The following is a 25,756-nucleotide window of genomic DNA, read 5'->3' on the forward strand; positions in this document are numbered from 1 at the left end:
AATCTGAGGAAAGAATCCAGAAGAACATCCAAGAAGCAAGTCAAGAATTCTTGGCTGGACAGTCAGAATTTAATACAAAACTACAAGAGTAAACACAAAAAATTGTAAGAATTAAAGAGAAGCAAAAAGGTAATCATATATTTTTATTATTTTTATTTATTATTATTTTATTTGATTTATATCCCGCCCTACCCCACCGAGGTGGGCTCATATATTTAAAATATATTTAAAAATATGTACTTCTTCACCCAAAGGGTGATTAACATGTGGAATTCACTGCCACAGGAGGTGGTGGCGGCTACAAGCATAACCAGCTTTAAGAGGGGACTGGATAAAAATATGGAGCAGAGGTCCATCAGTGGCTATTAGCCACAGTGTGTGTGTGTGTGTGTGTGTATACACACACACACACATATTGGCCACTGTATGACAGAGTGTTGGACTGGATGGGCCATTGGTCTGATCCAACATGGCTTCTCTTATGTTCTTATGAAAGACAAAACTGCCAGATTGTAAAAACAAATCAAAGAATTGAAATTTGGAAATCCAATTCACACCTAATAACCTGCGTTTTAGAGGCATGCCCCAGAAGACTTTGGGAGGCCAAATTTGTAAGAGAGCTGCTGTAAGGCTATTTGAGTATATAAGGAGGCTTTCCTGATATCGACCTGATATTTAGAGTGAATTCAAAATATGTATTCAAAAACAAGCAGCCTAATATTGGTCCTTTGTAGTCCAGGATCGCCTCTCCCCTGGTAGGTTCTGTGACCATGTGCTCCACTGCAGTCATCGAGAATGTCTAGAAACTCAATCTCTTTCTCCCAACTTGAACACGAATTGACCCTATCAATGCGCGGGTAGTTAAAATCGCTTATCACAACACAGTTATTTCAGTTAGCTGCTATCTTTCATTATTTATTTATTTGTTTGTTTGTTTTGATTAATTTATAGTCCGCCCTTTCCCATGGGCTCAGGGCAGATTCCAACATAGTAAACTGTTAAAATTAACAATAAGCAATCTAACAGATAAAAAATAAAACAATCAAACAGTTAAAACAGATTAAAAGATTGAAATAAACAGTTAAGCCACAGCTCAGAGTTAGTTCAAGGCAGCATGGATGGCAGTTCAGTCATGGAAGGTGTGGACATAGCACTTCAGGCAGACTTGTCCAAAAGTATCAGCTGTATCAACCCGATTACAGGCAATCAGTGCAAGGAAGCCAATGTAGATGGAATAATAGGATTCCTCATTGTATACTCATCTCTATCTTTTGAGCTGGTGGGCAATAACAAACTCCCAGAGCTAAGCTTCCTTTTGGGCCCGCTGTTTTGACCCATAGCATTTCCAGAAGTGAATCTAATTAGTTTTCCTTCTCAAACTTACTGGACTGTGTACCCTCTCTGACATACAGAGCCACCCCACCTCCAACCCCTTCCCCCCATCCTTCAGATATAACATATCCAGGAATCTCCGTGTTCCACTAATTTTTTGTATCCCACCAAGTTTCTGAAATTCCCACAATGTCTATGTTTCCCCCCAACACTAAGCATTCCAACTCCCCTATTTTACCTCAGACACTTGTAGAATTTCTATATAAACATCTATAATTTCCCAGGCATGTTAGTGTCAGACTATGTTTAATTGAAGTTACCTTTGCTTTCTGAACTTATTAATTACTGCTTACTAACATGAATGCTTAATAAATTCCTATGCTACTAACCCAGGTGCCCTGCATAGTAAAGGGGGGTGGTGAGAATAGATGTTACCAAAGTTCCAAAGGCTAGTGAGGCCTTTGAAGTGCAGAGTGCTCAGCTAACCTTCCTGGCGCCTCCTGAGCAGAGCAAGGACATCACCAGGAGGGGGATGTAACCATCGACTGTAAAAGATAAGCGGGCATGTGAAAGTGTTACTTGCAGAGACAAACTGTAGTTTTATTATGGGAAATAGTTTAAAGCCCAAATCCTTTGAAGTGTACTCATAAATGCCAATGGTTCAAGCTATCTGTTATCAGTTCCAATGAATCCATGCTTAACATTGTAGTTATCAATAAATGCAACTTAGTTTTTTAACAAAGACAAGTCTGATCATTTTGGAACTTCAATGAACCCCTTGCTGACAGTTAGGCCCACAACCTTTCTCCAGCTGCCTTGAGACCTTGCCAGGCAGTGCATATTGTTTGTCACCATCTCAGTGGACAACTCTAATCCATTGCCCTGTAGAAAAGTATCAGCTAACCCTTCATCTATTTGAGATGAGCCATCCTGAACCAGAGACATTTCATCTCCTATTGGATTTCTTCCAAGATCCAGTTGAAAAAATGCTCTGCCACCTTTTTGATTTTAAGTGCCAGCAGCCTGGTTCCTTCTCGGGACAAGCTCCCGCTTGTTCCAAAAGCATCCCTATGCCTAACGAACCCTTCCTCCCTACACCATCGTCTCATCCATGCATCTGTGCCTGTCTCTCCGGCTCTGTGCGTGGAACAGGTAGCACTTCTGGGAAGGCTACCTTGGAGGTCCTGGCCTTGAGTCTCCTGCCTAGCAGCCTAAACTTTTCTTCCAGGATATCATGACTGCATTTCCCCACATCGCTGGTGACTCTTGACAATCTGGTGTTAAAGGCACCCCATCAAGAGCTGGGAGTTGACACCCTAACCCTGGATCTGGACCAGCTAAATGAGAAGACGCACACCAATGCTAAATAGCATTGGAAAGAGGATTACCACCTGGGAGATCCACATACCACAGGGCATTGTGATGAAACCCTCTATCCTAGCACCACCCTCTGGCTCCAACCATGGAGGAATGAGGCAAACCACTTCAAGGCCATCCCACCATTTCCTCTGTTGGCAAGGTGATGTGTCAACAAATCATGGTTGACAGCTACTGTTGGATCAAATAATAACAGCAGCACTGACCTGCCTCGGTCCAGCTGCCTATGAAGATCATCTGTGAGGGTGACTAGTGCTGTCTCCGCCCCATGGCCAGGATGGAACCTGGACTGGAATGGGTTTAGAGCTGATGTGTCCTCCCGGAAAATCTGAAGCTGTTCCACCACAATTCTCAGTTTAAAACAATTTTTACTTAGTAACATATGGTAACAATATCTATTTCTTGCATCATTAATAACTTATTTTTATCTATCCCATATATTACTTTCTAACCACTCCTCCCCCCGTTACTTGACCCCTGCCAGTGTTATTTACTTAAAATACTAATATTTAAAGGTACCCTTAACTAATAAAAACAAAAATTAATATCCTTCTTCCTTCTAATACTTAATCATTATCAAAAATTATCCAATGTCCTTTAATTTTCCACTCTTTTTTTACATATCTTCTAAACTTTTTCCACTCCATCTTAAAAACTTATAAATCATAGTCTCTTAAAGTTCTTGTTAATTTGTCCATTTCACTCCATGTCATAACTTTTACAATCCAATCCCATTTCTCTGGTATTTTTTCTTGCTTCCACAACTGCGCATACAATGTCCTAGCAAGTACCAAATTATAGTTCTATCTTCTTTTGGAAATTTTTCCATTTGTAATCCCAACAGAAAAGTCTCTGCAACTTTCTTAAATTCATATCCCAAGATCCTAGAAATTTTTTGTTGAATCATCTGCCAATACTTTTTTGCTCTTTCACAAATCCACCACATATGGTAGAAAGAACCTTCCAACATTTCCAACATCTATCTGGTATCTTATTGTTCATCTTTGCCAACTTTTTAGGAGTCATATACCATCTATACATCATTTTAAAACAGCTCTCTTTAATACTGTGACATGTCGAAAGCTTAATAGAATTCTTCCACAAATATTCCCAAGTTTCCATCTGTATTTATTTACATTAATTGCCCACTTAATCATTTGAGATTTCACTACATCTTCCGTAGACCATTTTAAAAGTAATTTATACAGTTTTGAAATTAATTTTTCATTATCTCCAAGCAGAACTTTTTCCATTTCTATTTGCTCTTTTCTTATTCCATCAGTTTTAATATCATTTTCCACCAAGCTCTTTATTTGTTGCATTTGGAACCAATCATATTTATTATTCAAATCTTCAGCAGTTTTCAATTCTATTTTGCCACTTTGTATTTTTAATAGTTGATTATATGACAACCACTTTTCTTCACCCATCTCAACTGTTATTTTTATTACTTCTGCTGGCACTATCTATAACGGCTTTCTCTCATCCCCATATTTCTTATATCTCATCCACGTATTTAACAAATTGTTTCTTATATAATGGTGAGAAAAAAACCCATCCATCTTTTTTTTCCCATAATACAAATAAGCGTGCCAGCCAAATTTATTTCCATGATCTTCCAACGCTAAGAGTTTTTTATTTAACAGCATCCCCCATGCTTTTATCCACACTAAACAAACTGCTTCATGATATAGTTTTAAATCTGGTAGTTGGAATCCTCCTCTCTCTTTTGCATCTGTTAAAATTTTCATTTTAATCCTTGGTTTCTTCCCAGCCCACACAAACTCTGAGATTTTTCTTTGCCATCTATTACATTGTTTACTGTCTTTCACAATCGGAATAGTTTGAAACAAATACATTATTCTTGGCAGAATATTCATTTTAATTGCAGCTATTCTACCCACCTACGGCTACCTATCTACCTATCTACGGCTCCGAATCGTGGGTTTTATACCATCATCACCTGCGACTCCTTGAGCGCTTTCATCAGCGCTGCCTTCGCACCATCCTCAACATCCACTGGAGTGACTTTGTGACCAACACTGAAGTCCTCAAGCGGGCGGAGGTTACCAGCATTGAGGCACTGCTGCTGAAGACGCAGCTGCGCTGGGCAGGGCATATTTCTAGGATGGAAAACCACCGCCTTCCCAAGATTGCCCTGTATGGCGAACTCTCCACCGGTCATCGAAATAGAGGGGCACCAAAGAAGAGGTACAAGGACTCCTTGAAGAAATCCCTTAGCACCTGTCACATCAACCATCACCAGTGGTCTGACCTAGCCTCAGATCGCAAAGCATGGAGGCACACCATCCACCAGGCTGTCTCTTCCTTTGAGAACGCACGCATAGCTGGTCTTGAGGACAAAAGGAGATTGAGGAAGAATCGCACTGCTACAGGACCAACCCTAAATCAGACTTTTCCCTGCAGCCGCTGTGGCCGGACCTGCCTGTTCCACATTGGTCTTGTCAGCCACCAGCGAGCCTGCAGCAAACGTGGACTATTGCACCCTTCTTAAATCTTCGTTCGCGAAGCCAAGCCGAGAGAGATTCTACCCACCAATGACAAATTAAATTTATTCCTTTTTATCATATTTTCATCCATTTTACGCTATAGCTTCTCATAACTGTTTTTAAACAAATCAATATTCTTCATTGTTATCTCCACATCCAAATATTTTACCTTAGAGGTTACTTCACAACCCATTAGCTTCTGCAGTTCCTTTTGTTTATTTACTTGCATATTTTTACATAGAAGTTTTGATTTTCTTTATTAATATAAAGTCCCGCCAGTTCTCCATATTCTTGTATTTTAGCTAACAACAAAGGTGTTACTTGTATGGGATTTTCATTTATAAACATTATATCATCTTGGTCCTGCATTTTCTCCAGTGAAGCAGTCCTTGCACGGGTTTGCTTGTGGTCTGACATGTAAAAATACCGGAAATTTTGACCTCACCAAATTAAATTTCAGCCATTAGATTTAAAAGAGTGAAGCTTGCTTTCTTCAATAAGCCTAATTTCGCCATCCTCAGAGCCTCCTGGGCTCAGATATTAATTTTTTAAGTTTTTATTTTCTCCAAAATGGCAGTCGCGACTTTCTGCCTCACTTTAAAATTTTTTTTTCCTTTTTCCTTTAAAGGCTTCTGAAATAGTTATTAACAATAATGTCCAATAGCATTTACCTTATAATCGTCACCTCTGTCAGCTCCACCAATTTTTAATGCCCCGAACACTTTGAAAGTTTTATTTTAACTTTAGCCTCCTACACTTTAAAAGTTTTATTTTAACTTTAGCCTCCTTGCAATGGCTGTCGATGTTTTTCTATGATATTATAGTCCTAGAGTAGGCTGGCTGCTTCAATGATTTCCCTTTTCCATCCAATGCTTCCTGCTTTACTTGCCACCAAATCCCGTTTTCGCTGGTAGAGAGATCTCACGATACTTGACGTATTTCCTGTGTTGACTGTGGGAGCTACAATTCTATGACAATGGGGCTTTTTCTCAAAACCCACAAGTAGACCGAACAATAAATTCCTTTCCACTTTTTAGCACTGTCCTTTAAATTTAGAAAGTCCAAATTTCACCCCTTCTCCCCTTCTTCTTCCAAACTTTCTAGATTTCAATTTCCCACCTTCTGATTTTATTTTGTTTAACTTTAATTAGTCCCAGAATGAAAGATAGCAATCTGTACCTTTTCTGTAGTTATCCAGATCAACATCGGTCTTGTGTAGCTTTAGATGTTTAGTCGTATCAAAGAAGATTAGGATCCTGTTGAGCTTATGTCAAATAAATGACTCTGGAAACTTCTGCAGATGATGAAAATGCAACTCATCTCCGGAGACCCCTCAAAGCCTCAAAGGAGCGCCCCCCCCGGGACTCCCTTTTAGCCAAGGTAAATCTCCTCAAAGTTTCCTGTGCGTATCTTGGACTGATCTCTGACTGAGAAAAGTAGGCAGTAGGCATTAGATTGCCTTCCACTACCCCGAACAGAAGTTCCAACCTGCTCCCCTTCTGAGAAGCAGTTCAGCTCGGCATTTTCCAACCCCAGAAGTCATCTGTTCCACCACAATTCTCAATTACCTTACCCAGAAAAAAAAGATTTGATACTGGGTGTTAATTCGTTGGATCAGTAGGAAGGTGGTGTAACGATGGCCTCTTTTAATCCCCACAGGTAAACCCCCAAACTCAGGGACAGATTTATAATGTCCACCAGGGGCCCCCATATTGCATCACCACTGGCTTTCACCAGTCATGATAGACAGGTAGCAGGTTTAACAGCACACAGAACAAGAGAGTGGGCTGAAGTTGTTCAATACTGAATCCAGTTCACACACTGTATCAGTGTTGGCAGGCAAGTTGTGGCATGATGACAAGATTTTATCCGCAAAAAATTTGTAAAGCTTCAGAGCTAATGAACAGATTATTAACATTTTGTGTTTTCCCTGAGAGAGAAGTTAATGACCTAATTACACAAAATAATTGTGCCAGGCAAGAGCTAACAGATGCAATGGAACCTGCATAAAATTCCCCTTTTGCAGTTTTTTACTACAAGATGATGATACAGTAAGCAAGTGTAAAAAAGAGCTGGACAAAATTTTTTAAAATAAATAATACAGAAGGAATGTCCTCAGGTACAATTTGGAAAGCAAGCAAAGCTTAGGGGAATCTTATTAGCAGCTGCAGTAAAAAACAAATAAGAAAACTCAGAACAAACCAAGATAGACTGGAACAAGAGCACATACACAAACCCGCAAATAAAGACACACTACTAGAGTTTAGAGCAGGCTGTCCCACATATAGCCTGCAGGACTGATTCAGCCCTTGCAGGGCTCATATCCTGCCTTCAAGCAACCAACTCTGTCTCACGGTTCCTTCTCCAGGGAAAATAAACTTGCCGAATATGCAGTAATGGTGAAAATAACAATTCATCTGAGGAACAGATCAATCACAAAATCTGAGGAGAGGTGGAGTGTGTTTTATGCAATCAGGAGGCAAATTTATAATGAGAAACCGTTTAAAAATTGTACACAAATATACTGAAATGTAGAAGCAGAATGAGAATAAGTTTTAAATGTAACATCTTGAATATAATTGTAAAAGAAAGTGGGCCTTGAGCATAAATATCTTCTACATTCTCATTATAATATATAATAGACTTTCTATGTTCTGATACATTACATGCTTGTTAAAAGTTACAATGAGTAGGTAGAAGTGGCAATAATATGCAATACCTAATATGTAGTAGAGATGAAACCCATAATATACACGTAAATGCTTATGATCAATTGGTCTGTGAGCATCAATACATGATTATGATGATATACATACAAAACAGATTAATTATGAAATTTGAATATAAATATACCCCAACAGAAGTAAGTACCATTATATTTTATAGACTGTTTTAAAAACTATAACAAAGAGGATATTTGGGAGAAATGCTGTTTTATATACTCTGTGATGCATAATTTTTATATACATAATTGTGTTACACAGTCCCTTTTTCTTTTCTGTATCCCCTTTACTTTGTTTCTAAAATAAAAAATATATTTAAAAAAACAACCATTGCTTTGACATTTCTATTGTCAATAAAATATAATAATAATAACAACAACAACAACAGTAATAATAATAATAATAATAATAATAATAATAATAATAATAATAATAATAATAATAATAATAATAATATTTTATTTATACCCCGCCCTCCCCGCCAAGGCAGGCTCAGAGCAGCTTACAGGCATGGCAAAGCCATTGAACAATAAAACAGTTATACAATTCAATAAAATTACAATTTATTATTAAATTTTTGCATAATCTAAAAACAGTCTAAAATATCTCTATTTGGTGTTATCTCAGTTATTAATATTTGTGATGGCGTGATGTTTATTTCAAGCTCCTTCTTGAAAGGCTAGCCGGAAGAGGGCAGTTTTGCACGCCCTACGGAATTGACTAAGGTCCCGTAGGGCCCGCACCTCTTCCGGCAGCTGGTTCCACCATTGGGGTGCTTTTATAGAGAAGGCCTGTTCTCTAGTTATTTTTAGTTTGGCCTCCTTTGGCCCAGGTACTTCTAGGAGATTTTGTGAGCTAGATCGTAGTGCTCTCTGGGGAACATATGGAGAGAGGCGGTCCCTAAGGTAGACAGGTCCTCGGCCATATAGGGCTTTAAAGGTAATAACCAGCACCTTGTAACGAACTCGGTAAACAATTGGCAGCCAATGCAGCTCCCGCAGTCTAGCCTGCACATGTTCCCACCGAGGTAGGCCCAATAGCAGTCTAGCTGCTGCGTTCTGCACTAGCTGCAGTTTCCGGGTTCGGCACAGGGGCAGCCCAATGTAGAGAGCATTATAGTAGTCTAGCCTCGAGGTGACCGTTGCATGGATCACTGTTGCCAGGTCACTGCGCTCCAGGAAGGGAGCCAACTGCCTCGCCCGCCTAAGATGAAAGAAGGCGGATTTGGCAGTGGCTGCCACCTGGGCCTCCATTGTCAGGAAAGACTCCAGTAGCACTCCCAAGCTCCTGACCCTGCGCACTGGTACCAGTGACGCGCCGTCAAAAGCAGGAAGGGAGATCCCTCCATCCGGAGCACCGCGTCCCAGGCACAGGACATCCATCTTCGCTGGATTCAACTTCAGCCCACTCAACCTGATCCAATCTGCTACGGCCTGCAGCGCCCGGTCCAAATTTATAGGAACATCGCAGCCCGGCCACCCATCAATAGATAGAGCTGGGTGTCATCAGCGTACTGGTGGCACCCCAGCCCATTCCTCCGGGCAATCTGGGCAAGGGGGCGCATGTAGATGTTAAATAACATCGGGGAGAGAACTGCTCCCTGAGGCACCCCACAGTTAAGTAGGTGCCTCCGGGACAGCTCCCCCCCAATTGCCACCCTTTGTCCCCAACCCTCCAGGAAAGAGGAAAGCCACTGCAAGGCTAACCCCTGAATATAGGAAATTTGCATGAATGATTCAAGAGTATTTTCTATTAAAATTCAAGCTACATGAAAAGTCCAATTACTGACTCAACTCTTTTCCTTTCCCTGTAACTTAGCAGTCTACAAGCCATATGTTGGAGTATTTTATGAATAATTTGCAACTGCATCTGGCTGAATATGGCATCTGGCCTCCCTGCCAAATACTGCCCATCCAACTGCCAATTTCTGTGGACTACTGATAGGGTGTAATGCCATCTGTCTCCATCTTACTAAACTTAAAGCCTTATACTGTGAAATTTTGCCATCTTAAATGTTTTTAATTGTCTCAATTTGTTTAATTGGTCAACTGTTTAAATTACCTAACTGTTTTAGAATTGTTGCAACTGGTTTTTAATGCCTGATTATGCCTGAGTCTGTTTGTGGGGAGGGCGGGATAGAAATGTAAGGTAATTAAGAAATAAATCACATGCACTTTTTTATCTTGCCCAACAATAAGATCTTTAACTCCATTTATGTGTCAATGACTAATTAAAAAAAAAAAATGGGTTGAACACCCTCATACTAGAACCAGAAGTACCAGGATTCAGAAATCTCTTTCCCACTATAGTGGGAGGCAGTAAAGTGAGAATCATGAAGGAGTTGCCAAGGCAAGTGATAAATGATAGGAGAACATATAAAAAGCTGACAAAAATTGAGAGACAATGGCACGAGGTTTAGATGGATAATACCTGAAGGCTTGAGCTTTGAACTCCAGGGGAAGAGAGTCACAATTACAAATGCGCAGGAGTTGCGTAGATTTTTTGAAGAAAATAAAGAGTTTGCACCATGATGGATTACAAATTATTGTCTTGGAATGTTAATGGACTAAATTCTCCACAAAAAAAGAAGGGCAACATTTCATCGGATTAAAAAGCAAAATTGTAATATAATTTGTTTGCAAGAAGTACACATTAAACAAAAGGATTACAAATTTTTATGGAACAAACAATTGGGAACAGAATATTTTCCCCTAGCTGAACAGAAGAAAAGAGGAGTGGTTTTATATATTAAACAAGAATTGGAACCAAAATTAGTATTTAAAGACAAGGATGGAAGATTTGTAGCAGTGGAGATAACATTAAATGGGAAAAAAAGTTGTTATTGGGACTATATGCGCCTAACGGTGCAAAGGATGCTTTTTTAAAAGACATTATAAAAAAATTTGATGAGTTGACTTATGATCAAGTATTGCTAATGGGAGACTTTAATGGAACAATTAAGAATTCATTGGATAGATCTGGAGGGAAAAAAATGATGGGAAAGAAGGGAAACTGCCAAAATCCTTCTTTGAATTGGCTAAACAAGAAAATTTAGAAGATATATGGAGGAAATTTAATCCTGAAGTGCGGGACTATACTTTTTTTTCCAGCAAAACATAAAACTTTCTCTAGAATTGACATGCTGTGGGGAACTAAAGACTTAAGTTTTATAACAAGGAAGATATTTTACCTAAAATTGGGGCCGATCATAACCCAATAATGTGGATTACAAAATTGTTCAAGAAATTAAGAAGATGGAGATTGAATGAAGATTTGCTACAGAATAAAGAGACAGTGACATTCCTAGAAAAGGAAACTAAAGCTTTTTTCCAAGTGAATGATAGAGAAGGTATTGATTTTCAAACGGTCTGGGATGCTTACAAAGCAGTAATGAGGAGTGTTGATTACTCTGAATAATAAAGATAAAAGAAGTAAAGAAAACAGTTAGTGGACATTCAAAATGAAATAAAGAAAAAGGAAAGGGAGCTGAGAAAAAGACCAGGGAAAAAGAAAATTTTAAGGGAAATTACAATATTACAAAACCAATTGAGACATTTGTTGAACAAAGAGGTGGAATGGAATTTGAAAAGACTTCAGCAGAAATCCTTTGAGGGAGCAAATAAGCCGGGAAAATATTTGGCTTGGCAACTGAAGAAAAATAGAGAAAATGGAATTATTAGCAGAATTGTGGTAGACGGAAGAGAGGTGGTTACCCAAGAGGGAATAAAAAGAGAATTTTTCAAGTACTACGCCAAACGGTTTAAAGGTGTTAAAATAAAGAGAAGATGGATGAATATTTACAAAAGTTAAACATAGAACCTCTAACTGAAAATATGAGAAAAGTTTTGAATGATCCAGTAGAAAAGATAGAAATTGAAGCAGCAATCAAGGCAATGAAAAATGGAAAAGCTCCTGGACCAGATGGATATACAGCTAAATATTTTAAAACTCTTAAAGATGAATTAATACCAAAATTGCAGAAGCTGATGAATATAATAAGAATAAAAGGGAATGTACCAAATACTTGGAAAGAAGCTGTTATTTCCTTGATACCTAAAGAAGATAGAGATGCCACGAATGTAAAGAACTACAGACCAATTTCATTATTAAATAATGACTATAAAATATTTTCAAGAATCTTGGCAGAACGGCTTAAACAACATTTGATAAATTTTGTAAAGGAAGATCAAGCAGGGTTTCTTCCCAAAAGACAAATAAGAGACAATATTAGGACTGTTGTAAATATTGTAGAATATTATGAAAGACATCCAGAAAAAGAAGTAGCATTATTCTTTGCAGATGCAGAGAAAGCATCTGACAATTTAAGCTGGGACTTTATGTTTGCGGTAATGGAAAAGATGGAGTTGGGAGAAAGTTTTATAAGAATGATACAAGCAATATACTCCGAACAAAGGGCAAGGTTGTGTGTCAATGCAGACCTTACAGAAGAAATGAAAATTAGTAAAGGTACTAGACAAGGTTGTCTGCTTTCACCATTGTTGTTTATAATGACTCTTGAAATTTTATTGATGCAGATTCAAGAAGAAAAAGATATAGAAGGTTTACGAATAAAAGGATGTACTTACAAATATAGAGCATTTGCTGATGATATAATGTTTATAAATGAAAACCCCATACAAGTAACACCTTTGTTGTTAAAGAAAATACAAGAATATGGGGAGTTGGCGGGACTTTTTATAAATACAGAAAAATCAAAAATTTTGTGTAAGAATATGCAGCTGAATAGACAACAAGAATTACAAAGATTAACGGGCTGTGAAGTTACCTCTAAGGTAAAGTACCTAGGGGTGGAGATAACAATGAAAAACATTGATCTGTTTAAAAATAATTATGAGAAGTTATGGCATAGAATGGATGAAGATATGTTAAAATGGAACAAGCTTAATTCGTCATTGCTGGGTAGAATAGCTGCAATAAAAATGAATATTCTACCAAGGATAATGTATTTGTTTCAAACTATTCCTATTGTGAAGGATGCCAAACAATTTGATAAATGGCGTAGGAAAATTTCAGAATTTGTGTGGGCCGGGAAGAAGCCAAGGATTAAAATGAAAATTCTTTCAGATGCAAGAGAGGCGGATTTCAACTACCAGATTTAAAATTATATCATGAAGCAGTTTGTTTAGTATGGATGAAAGAATGGATAACGCTTTTAGACAAAAATTTTAGTGTTGGAAGGCCCCGGAAATAAATTTGGCTGGCACGCATATTTGTATTATGGAAAAAAGAAGATGGACGGTCTTTTCTCTAACCATTATATAAGGAGAAATTTATTAAATACATGGATAAAATATAAGAAATATGGAGATGAGAGAAAACCTTTATGGATTGTGCCAGCTGAAGTGATAAAGATAACGGATAAGATAGGTGAAGAAAAGTGGCTTTCATATAATCAATTATTAAAATTACAAAGTGGGAAAATAGAACTGAAAACTGCTGAAGAACTGAATCATGATTGGTTTCAAATGCAACAAATAAAAAGTTTGGTGGAGAATGACATCAAAACTGAAGGAATAAGGAAAGAACAAACAGAAATGGAAAAAGTTCTGCTTGGAGATAATGAGAAATTAATTTCAAAAGTATACAAATTACTCTTACAATGGTCTACAGAGGATGAAGTAGTGAAATCTCAAATGATAAAATGGGCAATTAATGTAAATAAAGAAATAAAGATGGAATCTTGAGAATATTTGTGGAAGAACTCTATGAAACTCGCAACATGTCAAAGTATTAAAGAAAACTGTTTTAAGATGATGTATAGATGGTATATGACTCCTAAGAAATTAGCAAAGATGAATAACAAGATGCCAGACAGGTGTTGGAAATGTAAAAAGCATGAAGGTTCTTTCTACCATATGTGGTGGACTTGTGAAAGAGCTAAAATGTTTTGGCAGATGATTCAGCAAGAGATTTCTAATATCTTGGGATATGAGTTTAATAAACTTGCAGAGACTTTTCTGTTGGGACTACATATGGAAAAATTTCCAAAAGAAGATAGAACTTTAATTTGGTACTTGCTCTCAGCTGCTAGGACATTGTATGCGCAGTTGTGGAAGCAAGAAAAAATACCAGAGAAATGGGATTGGATTATAAAAGTTATGTCATGGAGTGAAATTGACAAATTAACTAGAATATTAAGAAACTATGATTTAGAACTTTTAAGTTGGAGTGGAAGAAGTTCAGAAGATACGTAGAAAAAGAGTGGAAAATAAAGGGACATTGGACAATCTTTGCTAATGATTAAGTTTTTAAAACAAGAGTATAATTTTTGGGTTTTTTAATAGTTAAGGGTACCTTTAATATTTGGGGGGTTTTTTAAAGTAAATAGCACTGGCGGGGGTCAAGTAACGGGGGGAGGGGTGGGGGAAAAGTAAGATATGGGGTAGATAAAATTTTCCTTTTTTAAGTTGTAAGATATAGATATAACTTTGCTACCATATGTTACTAATAAAATTGTTTATAACCAAAAAAGAAATCTCCTTCCCAAGAGCCAACCGCAAAGCAACACATATGCATTTCTTTATCCATAGAAAAAGTGTACCCTGGAAAGTGTAGATTTTACAAGTCTGCTTGCAATTAACCCAAGAACATAAAGAACCATCACTAGTAACAGAATTAAATTAAACAAAGAACAATATAATAGCTGTCAAGGACACTCTTATTTCATGCAGATGTTCTTAAAGGTCCACAAAATCCATGGGTTACTTTATTCTTTGTTCCAATTGAAAAAATATTCTACAGTGGTGTATTCTACAAAACAGAGACCAATACAAAAATTGCATGCTGTATTTATTTCACAGGCTGACCTTCAATTATTCAGTGAGGACATATAAAGTAACCTGGAGTCTTCGTATGGACTTCCTAGACCTTTAAAACCATCTGCATGGAATAAGAGTGTCCTTGCCAGCTGTTATATTGTTCTTTGTTTTAATTAATTCTGTTACTAGTGATGGTTCTTTATGTTCTTGTGTTGATTGTACAAGCCGTTACTCATTCTCATACTTTTGTGCTTTAAATTAACAACAATACAGTTTAAATGTAGATTTTACCTGGATGATCACATTCATGAGGTCTGGTACATGAATTTTTACACTCAGGTGGTCGAGTACCGCAAGGTATTGGAGGGTAAATCACAGATTCACCACAATAACAAGTTAATTCCTCAAAACCTGAAAGAATAAAACCAATGTGAATTTAGCTGTACTTTAATAAAATTTAAGGATCAATAGTTTTCTAAGACAAAGAAGTTAAAATCTCAGTTAGGAAAACAGACAAAGCACAACAATAACCAATTCCAGAACATTTTAAGAAGCTGGAATAAATGAGAGAAAAAAGAGAGATCGTGGATGTGACTGGCAGCCCAAGACTTCTGTCAAGAGTCTACCCCCGTTTGTATCCTGTTGCCATGTAACCTTCTGTGATTGCTCTCTGACACTAACCATGAACTGTCCATAGCATTGGAAGCTGTGGTGGGGTGGCTCAGGCTGAGTGGACTGAAATTAAATCCGATGAAGACGAAGGTCCTGTACCTGAGCCGGAGGTCCGCTTACCGACCTTTGATGGAGCACTGATGGTCTACCTCTTCATGTTATTGCAATCCTAGGAGCTCTTAGAATGGCTAAGCACCATTCAGATCGCGATCTGAAACCTTGATACCAGCATAAGTAGAAATTGTTTTTTGTTTTTATTGTTGTTTTATTTTATTTGGTCACACAATGTAACTGTGTGACCTCAAATTTGTGAGTCTGCCTCGGCGGGGAGGGTGGGATATAAATCAAATAAATAAATAAACAAACAAACAAATCTGTAGCTGTTGAGTGAGACAGCCTGACTTCCTGCTTTGAGACAGTTAGCCTGTCGCTTTGCTTTGCCTGCTTGGCTCATCCCTAGCAGTTAACTTAGCAGCTTGTTATCATGGCAACCAAATTCGTGGGCTGGAGGAGAGCAGAGAAAGAATTAGGTAGTGCACCTGGAACACCATAGGAGGGGGGGGGGTTGGGATTGCCCGTCAAAAGTGCCCACCGCTTCTTGCCGTGCTTTGCTTGAATTGATAACAGCCCACCGAAGGTATATATGATGTGCCTTTGATCTGTAACGTTAGTTTCAGCAAATCGCTGCATTGCCTTATAATGCTTGGAATAAATGTCTGAGTTAATCACCTGCGTGTTTCTTGACTGTGGGGTCTGACATATTGCTGAAACTCCCTATTTCACCACAATAACAAGTATATATAGGATATATGCTACCTGGCCATCACCACCATGGTAGATGAGCAGGATCAAGCCATGGGAACAACAACCACAACCGGGGATGTGGAGCCAAAGCCAGAGGAGCATAGGGTGACTCCATCCACTATTACGGTCAGAAGAAAAGAGTGGGGAGCCATAGATTTCCAAGAGAGATCTACACAACGATGCTCCCTCATGATTTTGAACCTCGGGCCTTCAATGATCTTCCCGGCCCTGGGGGTTTCAAGGTGAGGATGACAGCGTAGATCACTCACAGAGTAGTGGATTTGGAGACAGAATGACTGAGTGGGTGCAGGAAGCACTAGCCACACAAAGCCAACAGTTATGTGATGAGATGCTGGCCATGAATGCCTATCTGGTGCAAGACTTGCAGGGACTCGGCTGCCAGCTACAAGAGGTTGCTGCACAAGTGGCAGGGGCGCCAAGTGCCCCCCCGCCGGACCGCCGAGGGAGGCCCCAGCTGAACAACAGGGACGATCAGCAGAACCGCCGACGGGAGAAACCGCCAGCAGGGAGGGAATAACCGGTTTTGCTCCTCCCTCCCCAACTGGAGGAACCTATCCCTGTGCTGTGGGGCCCTCGAGTGAACGAGGCCAACTTCAATGGGGACCCAGCAAAACTAGCCTACTTCATAGTATTGGTAAGGGGGCACCTCAGCGTATGGGCCCGCAACTTCCCTACTGAACAATCGAGAGTAGTCTACATAGGGGGCTGCCTGGAAGGAGCCGCTGTGGACTGGTTCGTCACCCTGTTCGAAAGCTGTTCCCCTGCATTCAACTCAGCGCAGGAATTGCTGAGGGCCCTGCGACACCATTTTGAGGACCCTCTGCAGGAAACCAATGCCATCTCTGCATTGCAAGATCTAAGGCAGGGGGCGAACTCTGTACAGGAGTATACCAGCAAGTTCCGCACCCTCAACTCCAAGGTCCACCGATGGGACGATGGAGCGAGGGTTGAGCAATTCAAGAGAGGACTGAATTCAAACGGAGGCCTTCAAGACAGGGAGGCCTTCAAGACGGGGGAGCCCCACACTCTAGTGGACTGAATCCAAGTAGCCTGCAAGACAGAGGACCGCCACAAGATCATAGCCCTCCACCTCAAGCAGCGCGGGGGGGGGGGCAACACGACGGGAAGGAGAAACTTTCCAAACCAACCCCACCCAAGCGAAGCCCAGAGCCGGCAGTATCCCAAGCTGAGAGGGACCAAAGAGCTAAAGCAAAGCTATGTTTCAAGTGCGGGGGCAAAAATCACATTGCCAGCGAATGCTCAAGCAAACCAAGGGGCCTAGTGACCTTGACCCCAATAAAGGCGAGTGCCAAGAAGAAGCCCAGCGAGATGGGTCCAGTGGTCACAAGAGGGAAGGTGGCGGCCCTGCACCCCCAAGGCATCAGGAGAGGAAGACGATGGTCAGGTGGCAGGAAATGACAATGACCTGTTGTGAAGTGTGCGCAACAGCAAGCCCACGACAGCCATGCCAGTTTGGGTGAGACTCTCAGGCACTTTATATTATGTCCCAATCACCTTAGTAAACCCAGTGACTAAATGAAGGAAGGACAATGGCCTGGCCAACCTTGTTCTGACTCCATCTTAAGACTCCGAAGGCAGCATTAAAGCCTTCATGTACTTTGGCCTATGCAAGAATGCTGAGGGTCTCAAAATGTGCTGCCCTTTCACCTCCTTCCTGGAATCCACATTTGGGGTTACAAGCTAATGTAAACATTGGTTGTTTCATTCTGCACGATGTTAGTCAATGATTGTGTACAGAGGGATGTATAAAATAAAGCAACGCAACCACTGTCAAAAAGACACAAGCAGCATGGACAGACTGGTGCGTGAACCGCAACCCTGAGTCGTGTGACCATTACTACAACTAAGTGCTTGTCCTGCGTGAGGGCACTGTTGGATTCTGGGCGCTCTAAAGACTTACTTTCCCCAAGTCTTGTGGAAGCGCCAGGACTAAGAACCACCCCGCTACCCAACCCATTAGTATTTGAACAGATGGATAGAAGGACGCAGGGGTTAGGGTTAGCCCTGCACGGAAGATACTGAACTCTGTGCATTGGGGGTGGGGGAAGTTCCAGGCCGTCCTTAGTCTGGAGTGGCTGGCAGACCACGACCCCTTCGTACAGTGGAGTGGCAGCGCGATCTACTTTCAGGATAAGTGTTGCAACCACCACCGGTGGAATAAGAACTGGGGGCCGCAGCCTCCCCCCCAAGTAGAAAGACTGTGTTTGACAGTAGTCGAAGTCCCAGCCATTCCCCCAGAATACCAGGACCTAAAAGGGGTGTTTGATACACAGGAGGCCTATGAGCTACCACCGTACAGAGACACTGATTGTGCCATTGAACTGGTAGAGGGGGAACCCCTCCCTAAGGCGAAGTTATACTCGATGAGTAGGTTGGAGAGGGAGGAGCTACAAGAGTTCCTAGAGCTCAACCTGAAGTGGGGGCTCATCAGACCAGCAAAATCCCCCCCACACTGCCTCCATCCTGTTCCAAAAGAAAAAGGATGGTAGTTTGAGACTTTGCATGGACTTTAGGGGGTTAAACGCGACCTCTATACCTACCCACTCCAACTCATACAAGACTTGTTGAGCGAAGTACCCCAAGGGAAAATCTTTACTAAGCTGGATCTCCGGGACGCCTACTTTCGTGTCCAGATTAAGGAGGGGGACGAGTGAAAAACGGCCTTCAACACTCCCTTACGGCAATATGAATACCTAGTAATGCCATTCGGACTAAAAGGCGTGCCCGGGGTGTTCATGAATAAAATTTTATTTCACAAATAAAATGATGAATGAATGAACCTGATCAATGAGGTTTTACAGCAATTCTTGTATAAGGGAGTGGTCTGTTACCTGGATGACTTGTTAATATGTTCACAAGACCTCCCCTCTCATGTCAACCTGATGCTACAGACATTGTATGATAACAAATTGTTTGCCAAGTTATCAAAGTGTGAATTTCACCGAACAGAGCTAGATTTCTTGGGTTATAGAATCTCAGTGGATGGGTTGGGGATGGACCCAGCAAAGATCAAAGCAGTGGTGGACTAGGAGGCCCCGTGAACCCGCAAACAGCTCCAAAGTTTCCTCGGGTTCGCAAATTTCTATAGGAGGTTCATAAGTAATTTTGCAGAAGCGACCCTCCCCTTCACAGACCTTTTGAAAACGAAGGGCAAGGAAGCGCAGGCACTAAAGGGCAACGCCAGCCTGGAATGGTCGCTGCAATGCCAAGCAGCATTTGAGGAACTGAAAGCTAAATTTGTGTCCGAACCTTGCCTAATCTACCAGATGGGAATAAAAGATTTGTGGTTCAATGTGACGCGAGCAATGTGGCCCGTGCAGCCATGTTGCTCCCGGAGCGGGAGGACGGGAAGTTACACCCCTGTGCCTATTTGTCCCAGAAATTCAGTTCCACAGAACGAAATTGGTCAGTGGGGGACAAGGAAGCCTACGCCATCAAACTAGCCCTAGAAAAATGGAGGCACTATCTGGAAGGGGCGAGGGAACTGTTTGAGCTTTGGCCAGACCACAAAAATTTGGCAGCATTGATCGCCACCCGGAAGCTCAACAACAAACAGATCAGGTGGGCGGGGTTTTTTCACCACTTAAAATTTACACTTGGCCACATCCCCGGGAGGTTGAACTTCCTAGCTGATGCGTTACCCCGCCTCCCGCAAGAAGGAGGAGGTAATTGACTCCCTCTTTACCCCAGCCCAGCTGAGCGCACTGGTCACCACCTGCTCGCAAACCTGAATGGAGGCAGGGACTCCCGATACGTTCGATGAATCCATCAAAGAGTCCCTAGTGGCTAAACTGCCAGGTGATAGATTACAATTACAATGCTCCAAGGAGGGGTTGTGGCTCAAGGGGGATAAAGTGTTCGTGCGGGGCAAAGTGATTCGGAGAGCACACAATTCAAAACGGGGGGGGGGGGTACTTTGGCTTTGTGAAAACCATTCATTTGGTACAACAGCAATTTTGATGGCCCGGATTAAGGAAGGACATGGCGCAGTATATCGCCAGCTGCCCTACTTGTGTAATGGCCAAAAAACGGGAGGGGGACCCTCCTGGGAAACTACAACCACTGCCCTCCGCCTCCAGACCCTGGGAATGAATTTCCATGGATTTCATTACCAACCTTCCCCCGTCCCAAGGGAAGATAGTAGTGGACACTTTCTCTAAACAAGCCCACTTCATCCCATGCAAACAATAACCCACCGCTAAAACACTCGCCAAGTTATTTATACAGCACGTATTCCAGTTCCACGTTTTTCCCAGCAAGGTGATTTCTGACCACGGAGCACAATTTGTTGCCAAGTTCTAGGAGCACCTGTGTAGCCTGGCTTGGGTCGAGAGGGGGCTTAGTTCGGCTTACCACCCCCAGACCGACGGCCAGACGGAACGAACGAATGAGGTGATCGAATAATTTTTAAGATGTTACACATCCTTCCAGCAGGACAATTGGGCAGACCTCCTACCATTTGTGGAGTATGCCTATAATAATAGTGTGCATAGTGCCACCAAAGCCTCTCCCTCCCAGATAGTAAATGGGTATGAAGGAAAACCGTTCTCCGAACTGCCATCGCCCCCCTCTGCCCCCATGGATTTTACTGAATGGTGGTCTAAGATATTCCAGGGCTGGGGTGCCATCCAAAAGAAACTGGTCAGAGCCCAAGAGGCATACAAGGAACAATATGACAAAAAACACTGAACTATGGGACATTAAAGTGGGGGGCAGTGTTCATATTTCGACCAAACACCTCCCCAACACTCAAAACTGTAAAAAACTGGGCATGAAGTACTTGGGGCCTTTCCCCATCAAAAGAATTATTAACAAATTGACTGTTAAACTGGAATTACCTAAAAACCTAAAACATGTCCGCCCCTGTTTTCATTCCAGCTACCTCAAATGCAGCTCTGGTCCCTCTTCCTGGCTCTCTCTCGGCTTGGCTTCGCGAACGAAGATTTAAGAAGGGTGCAATAGTCCACGTTTGCTGCAGGCTCGCTGGTGGCTGACAAGACCAATGTGGGACAGGCAGGTCCGGCCACAGCGGCTGCAGGGAAAAGTCTGATTTAGGGTTGGTCCTGTAGCAGTGCGATTCTTCCTCAATCTCCTTTTGTCCTCAAGACCAGCTATGCGTGTGTTCTCAAAGGAAGAGACAGCCTGGTGGATGGTGTGCCTCCATGCTTTGCGATCTGAGGCTAGGTCAGACCACTGGTGATGGTTGATGTGACAGGTGCTAAGGGATTTCTTCAAGGAGTCCTTGTACCTCTTCTTTGGTGTACCTCTTGGTCAGGCTAGGTCAGACCACTGGTGATGGTTGATGTGACAGGTGCTAAGGGATTTCTTCAAGGAGTCCTTGTACCTCTTCCTGGCACTCACAGCAAGAACCGCCAGCTCCAACTCTGATACGTGGTCAGATTCATCATGAGGTGCAGGAAATTTTAGACTCTAAAATGAAACGAGGCGAATTGTTCTACCTTATCAAATGGACTCACTTCCCAATCAGCCAAGCCAAGCGGGTCCCCGCCTTGGAAACCAACTGCAGTAAACTAATTAGAGACTTTCATGCCAAATATCCACACAAACCTGGGGGAAGGAGGCTTGGGGGGGGGCAGTATGTCAAGAATCTACCCCCATTTGTATCCTCTTGCCATGTAACCTTCTGTGATTGCTTTCTGAAACGCACCATGAACAAATCTGTAACTGTTGAGTGAAACAGCCTATATTCCTGCTTTGAGACAGTTAGCCTGTTGCTTTGCCCGCTTGGCTCATCCCTAGTGTCAAGCATGGCTAATTCTGATCAATAACTAATGGTTTTAGGGCCTGACTAAAAGCAGACCTGGGTAAGATCCCAGAGAACCAAATGTTGTTAGTTTATTATTCTATGAGCCAGTTTGGTGTAGTGATTAAGTGTGCGGACTCTTATCTGGGAGAACCGGGTTTGATTCCCCACTCCTCCACTTGCACCTGCTAGCATGGCCTTGGGTCAGCCATAGCTCTGGCAGAGGTTGTCCTTGAAAGGGCAGCTGCTGTGAGAGCTCTCTCCAGCCCCACCCACCTCACAGGGTGTCTGTTGTGGGGGAGGAAGGAAAAGGAGATTGTGAGCTGCTCTGAGACTCTTCGAAGTGGAGGGCAGGATATAAATCCAATATCATCATCATCATCATCATCATTTCCTGGCTCTTCTCTTGCTTTATTACTGCTAATTAGAGGGAACAAAGCAATCAGAACCTTCCCATGAATTCTCCTCTGGGAGGATGAGCCATCAGGGGGTCGAATGCCTGATAACGCCCTGGGAATGTATGTAGTTTTGATATGCTATGTGTGAACGCTCCCCTGCTTCCCCCCCCCGTAGGAATCCCTTTGAAGTGTGTCTTAAAAGTTGTGTATTAATGTAGCGGTTTCATTCTTCTCAAGCAATGGCTTGAGCCAAAGTATCGGTCTATCAATAAACGTAGTCTTTGTATCAACTTCGACTTGTCATTGAACCCGCATGCTTGACATTTTGAGAAGAATCCTTTTTGAAGCTTAACCGCCCTGGCCACTTTATAACCGAATGGCTGAAAAGATCCCAGGAGGCGGTGAGTTTCACGAACCTGAAGACGGGTTGCCTGTACGGTAGCATGTGCTGGACGCCTGGAGAGGACCAGGCTCGCCTCTCCAGATCCAACTGCTCCTGGTCACACCCCGGCAGTGGCAGCTGCGGACCTCCACCACCACGATGGATAAGGCCTTGGTGTGGAGAGAGGCCATCCTAACCAGACACCACCTGTGGGCCCAGCACCTAGACTGGCGGCACCTCCGGCGCCCAGAGAAGGGGGCCGTGGGCGGGAGTTGGATGCCACGTTCGATGGGGACCCAGAGGAGGTTGAATACTTTACGATCCAGGCTAACAGCTACATGCATTACCAGGGAAACACATTCCCCGACGAATTTAGTCGAGTGGACTACCTGGAATCGAAACTGAAGGGCGCCACCAAAAGATGGTACGTGAGCCTGTATGAAGCCATGAGCCCGGAACTGGACTATATTGCTAAGTTCCTCCAGGCTTTGATGCCCCAGTACAAAGACCCCCTCCAAGAGACCCGGGCATTAGCGGCCTTGTGTGACATGCAGCAAGGATCGAAGTCAATTCGAGTACTCTGCGGAGTTCCGGGCCAACGCTGCAAAAGTGAGAGGGTGGAGTGAGCTGATGAAAATCGAGCATTTCACCAGGGGGCTGAATGCTGGCATCCTGGATCGAGCCCTCCCCCAAGCCAGACCTGCTACGCTGGTAGGATGGATCTAATTGGCGGGTGAGGTCGAGACCAACATGAAGTGGGTGGCCATGCAGCGCCAGCACCAGAGTGGCAAGGGGAGCTGAGATCCAAAGATGGGGGCCAAGCCGGAGGTGAAGAAAGCACAAGGAGGAGGTGGCGGTGGGAAGGCTGCAGGGTTTCGCAAGTGTTTTCGATGCGGGGACCCCAACCATCTGGCCAGCAATTGCCCCAATCCCCCTCGGGCACCTCCAAGTACGTCCAAGCCGGGCACCCCAGTGCTGAAGAAAACATCGAGCCGCCCTAAAGAAGCGGCGAAAGGCAGCGCTGCAACCCCCGTGGAGCCGGAGGACGACGCCCTCATCGCTGACGAGCTGAGTGAGCTGGTGTGGATGGATGAGCCGTCAAGAAACGAGGACGACCTGCTCTAAAGGGTGCCAACCAGCAGGTCGCAGAGGAACCGGCACCACTCAGAGTGAGAGCAACGGGGTCGCCGTATTTTGTACCAGTAAACTCAAAAGATTTGTACAGGTGAGAGCCCTGATTGATTCAGGGTACAATCGAGACTTACCCCCAAGCTGGTGGACGCCTTGTGTCTGCACAGGGGTTGGCTATGGATCCGGCAAAGGTACAAGCCGTATTGGATTGGGCTCCCCCGAGGACACGTAGACATGTACAATCTTTCCTCGGGTTCGCAAATTTCTACAGAAACTTCATTGCGGGGTTCGCCCAAATCATGCTCCCCCTCACAGTTGTTAAAAACGAGGGGGAAGGGACCCAAGGCAAAGTGGCTGGGAGCCTGTCTAAATTGGACACCGAAATGCCAAGAGGCGTTCGACAAACTCAAACAGTTATTTACTAGCGAACCGGTTTTGAGCCACACTAACGAGTTGCGGCCCTTCATTGTGCAATGTGACGCCTCCGACGTGGTCGTAGGAGCCATTCTCATGCAGAAAGACGAAGAGGGAAGGCGCATATATTTCCCTGCGCATATATTTCCAAAAAGTTCTTGGCAGAACAGAGGAACTGGTCGGTGTGGGATAAAGAACCGTTTGCTGTAACTTATGCTTTGAAAACCTGGCGGTGGTTGGAAAGGGCCAAAATCCCTTTCACGATCTGGACGGACCATAAGAATCTCAAGGCCCTCACTGGCCGAAGAAAACGGAGCAAAAAGCGGATTAGGTGGGTGAGGATTTTCTCCAAGTTTGACTTTGTGCTGAAGCATATTCCAGGAACCAAGAATTTCTTGGCTGATGCCCTTTCTCGCCTGCCACAGCACAACAGCCAAAAGTAGGAGGTGGTAGACTCCTTAGTTCCCCCCTCCCAAGTAGCTGCAGTAGTGACGACACGATCTCAAACTAAGCGTAAACAGGAGGGGTGGGGAAAAGAATGGATGGCTTTAGAGACCAAAAAGGACGGTGACGACTGACTGGGGGAAATTCAGAAGAAAGAGGATGGGTTATGGTATCGAGGGGAGAAGCTGTACGTCCCCAAAACCATGAGAGCAGAGGTCTTACAATTTTGCCACTCAAACAACTGGCCAGTCATTTTGGGTACGTGAAGACACTCCATCTGATTAGTAGGCAGTTCTGGTGGCCCTCCCTAAAGAAAGATGTATCAGAGTTTGTGGCCTCCTGCCCCATTTGCATAATGGCAAAAAGGAGGGGGGGGAAGCCACTTGGACTACTAAAACCCCTAGAGACAGCTACACGACCCTGGTCAGTAGTCTCAATGGACTTTATTGTCGAACTGCTGCCGTCACAAGGCAAGACCGTAATTCTGGTGGTAGTAGACACTTTCTCCAAACAAGCACACTTCATTCCTTGTGCGCAATTACCAACAGCTAAGAAGCTGGCCTATCTATTTTTCCATCATATTGTTAAACTTCACTCATTTCCGGACAAGGTAATTAGCGACAGGGGCCCACAATTCGTTGCCAGCTTCTGGCGGGAGTTTTGCAAATTGTTGGGGATGGAGCAAGGATTGAGTTCCGCCTATCACCCTCAAACCGAAGGGCAGACGGAACGCGTAAATGCCTTGCTGGAACAATACTTACGATGCTATATAAATCATCAGCAGTCAAATTGGGTGGACTTGCTCCCCTTCGCTGAATATGGTTACAATAATAGTGTGCACAGCTCCACCAAAACCTCCCCATTTCAAATCGTAAACGGGTACAAAGGGAGACCTATCCCAACATTACCAGGGGGGAACAAATAAAGGAGCCCAGTTCATTCGAGCAGTGGTGGGGGAAACTGAGTGAGGGTTGGAAAGGGATT

At 42.8% G+C, this 25,756-nt stretch overlaps 1 protein-coding gene across 3 annotated transcripts in view; it reads right to left on the reverse strand.

Moving 5' to 3' along the window:
* Positions 1–25,756, reverse strand: part of NFX1 (nuclear transcription factor, X-box binding 1) — a 441,461-nt gene that overhangs the window by 362,188 nt on the left and 53,517 nt on the right. For all 3 annotated transcript variants that reach the window (XM_060254053.1, XM_060254054.1, XM_060254052.1), the window contains exon 14: positions 15,013–15,132. In XM_060254053.1, coding sequence (XP_060110036.1) covers positions 15,013–15,132 — 120 coding nt within the window. The remainder of the gene's footprint in view (positions 1–15,012; positions 15,133–25,756) is intronic.

The sequence above is a fragment of the Heteronotia binoei genome, chromosome 14, assembly GCF_032191835.1.
Source record: "Heteronotia binoei isolate CCM8104 ecotype False Entrance Well chromosome 14, APGP_CSIRO_Hbin_v1, whole genome shotgun sequence".
NCBI lineage: Eukaryota > Metazoa > Chordata > Lepidosauria > Squamata > Gekkonidae > Heteronotia > Heteronotia binoei.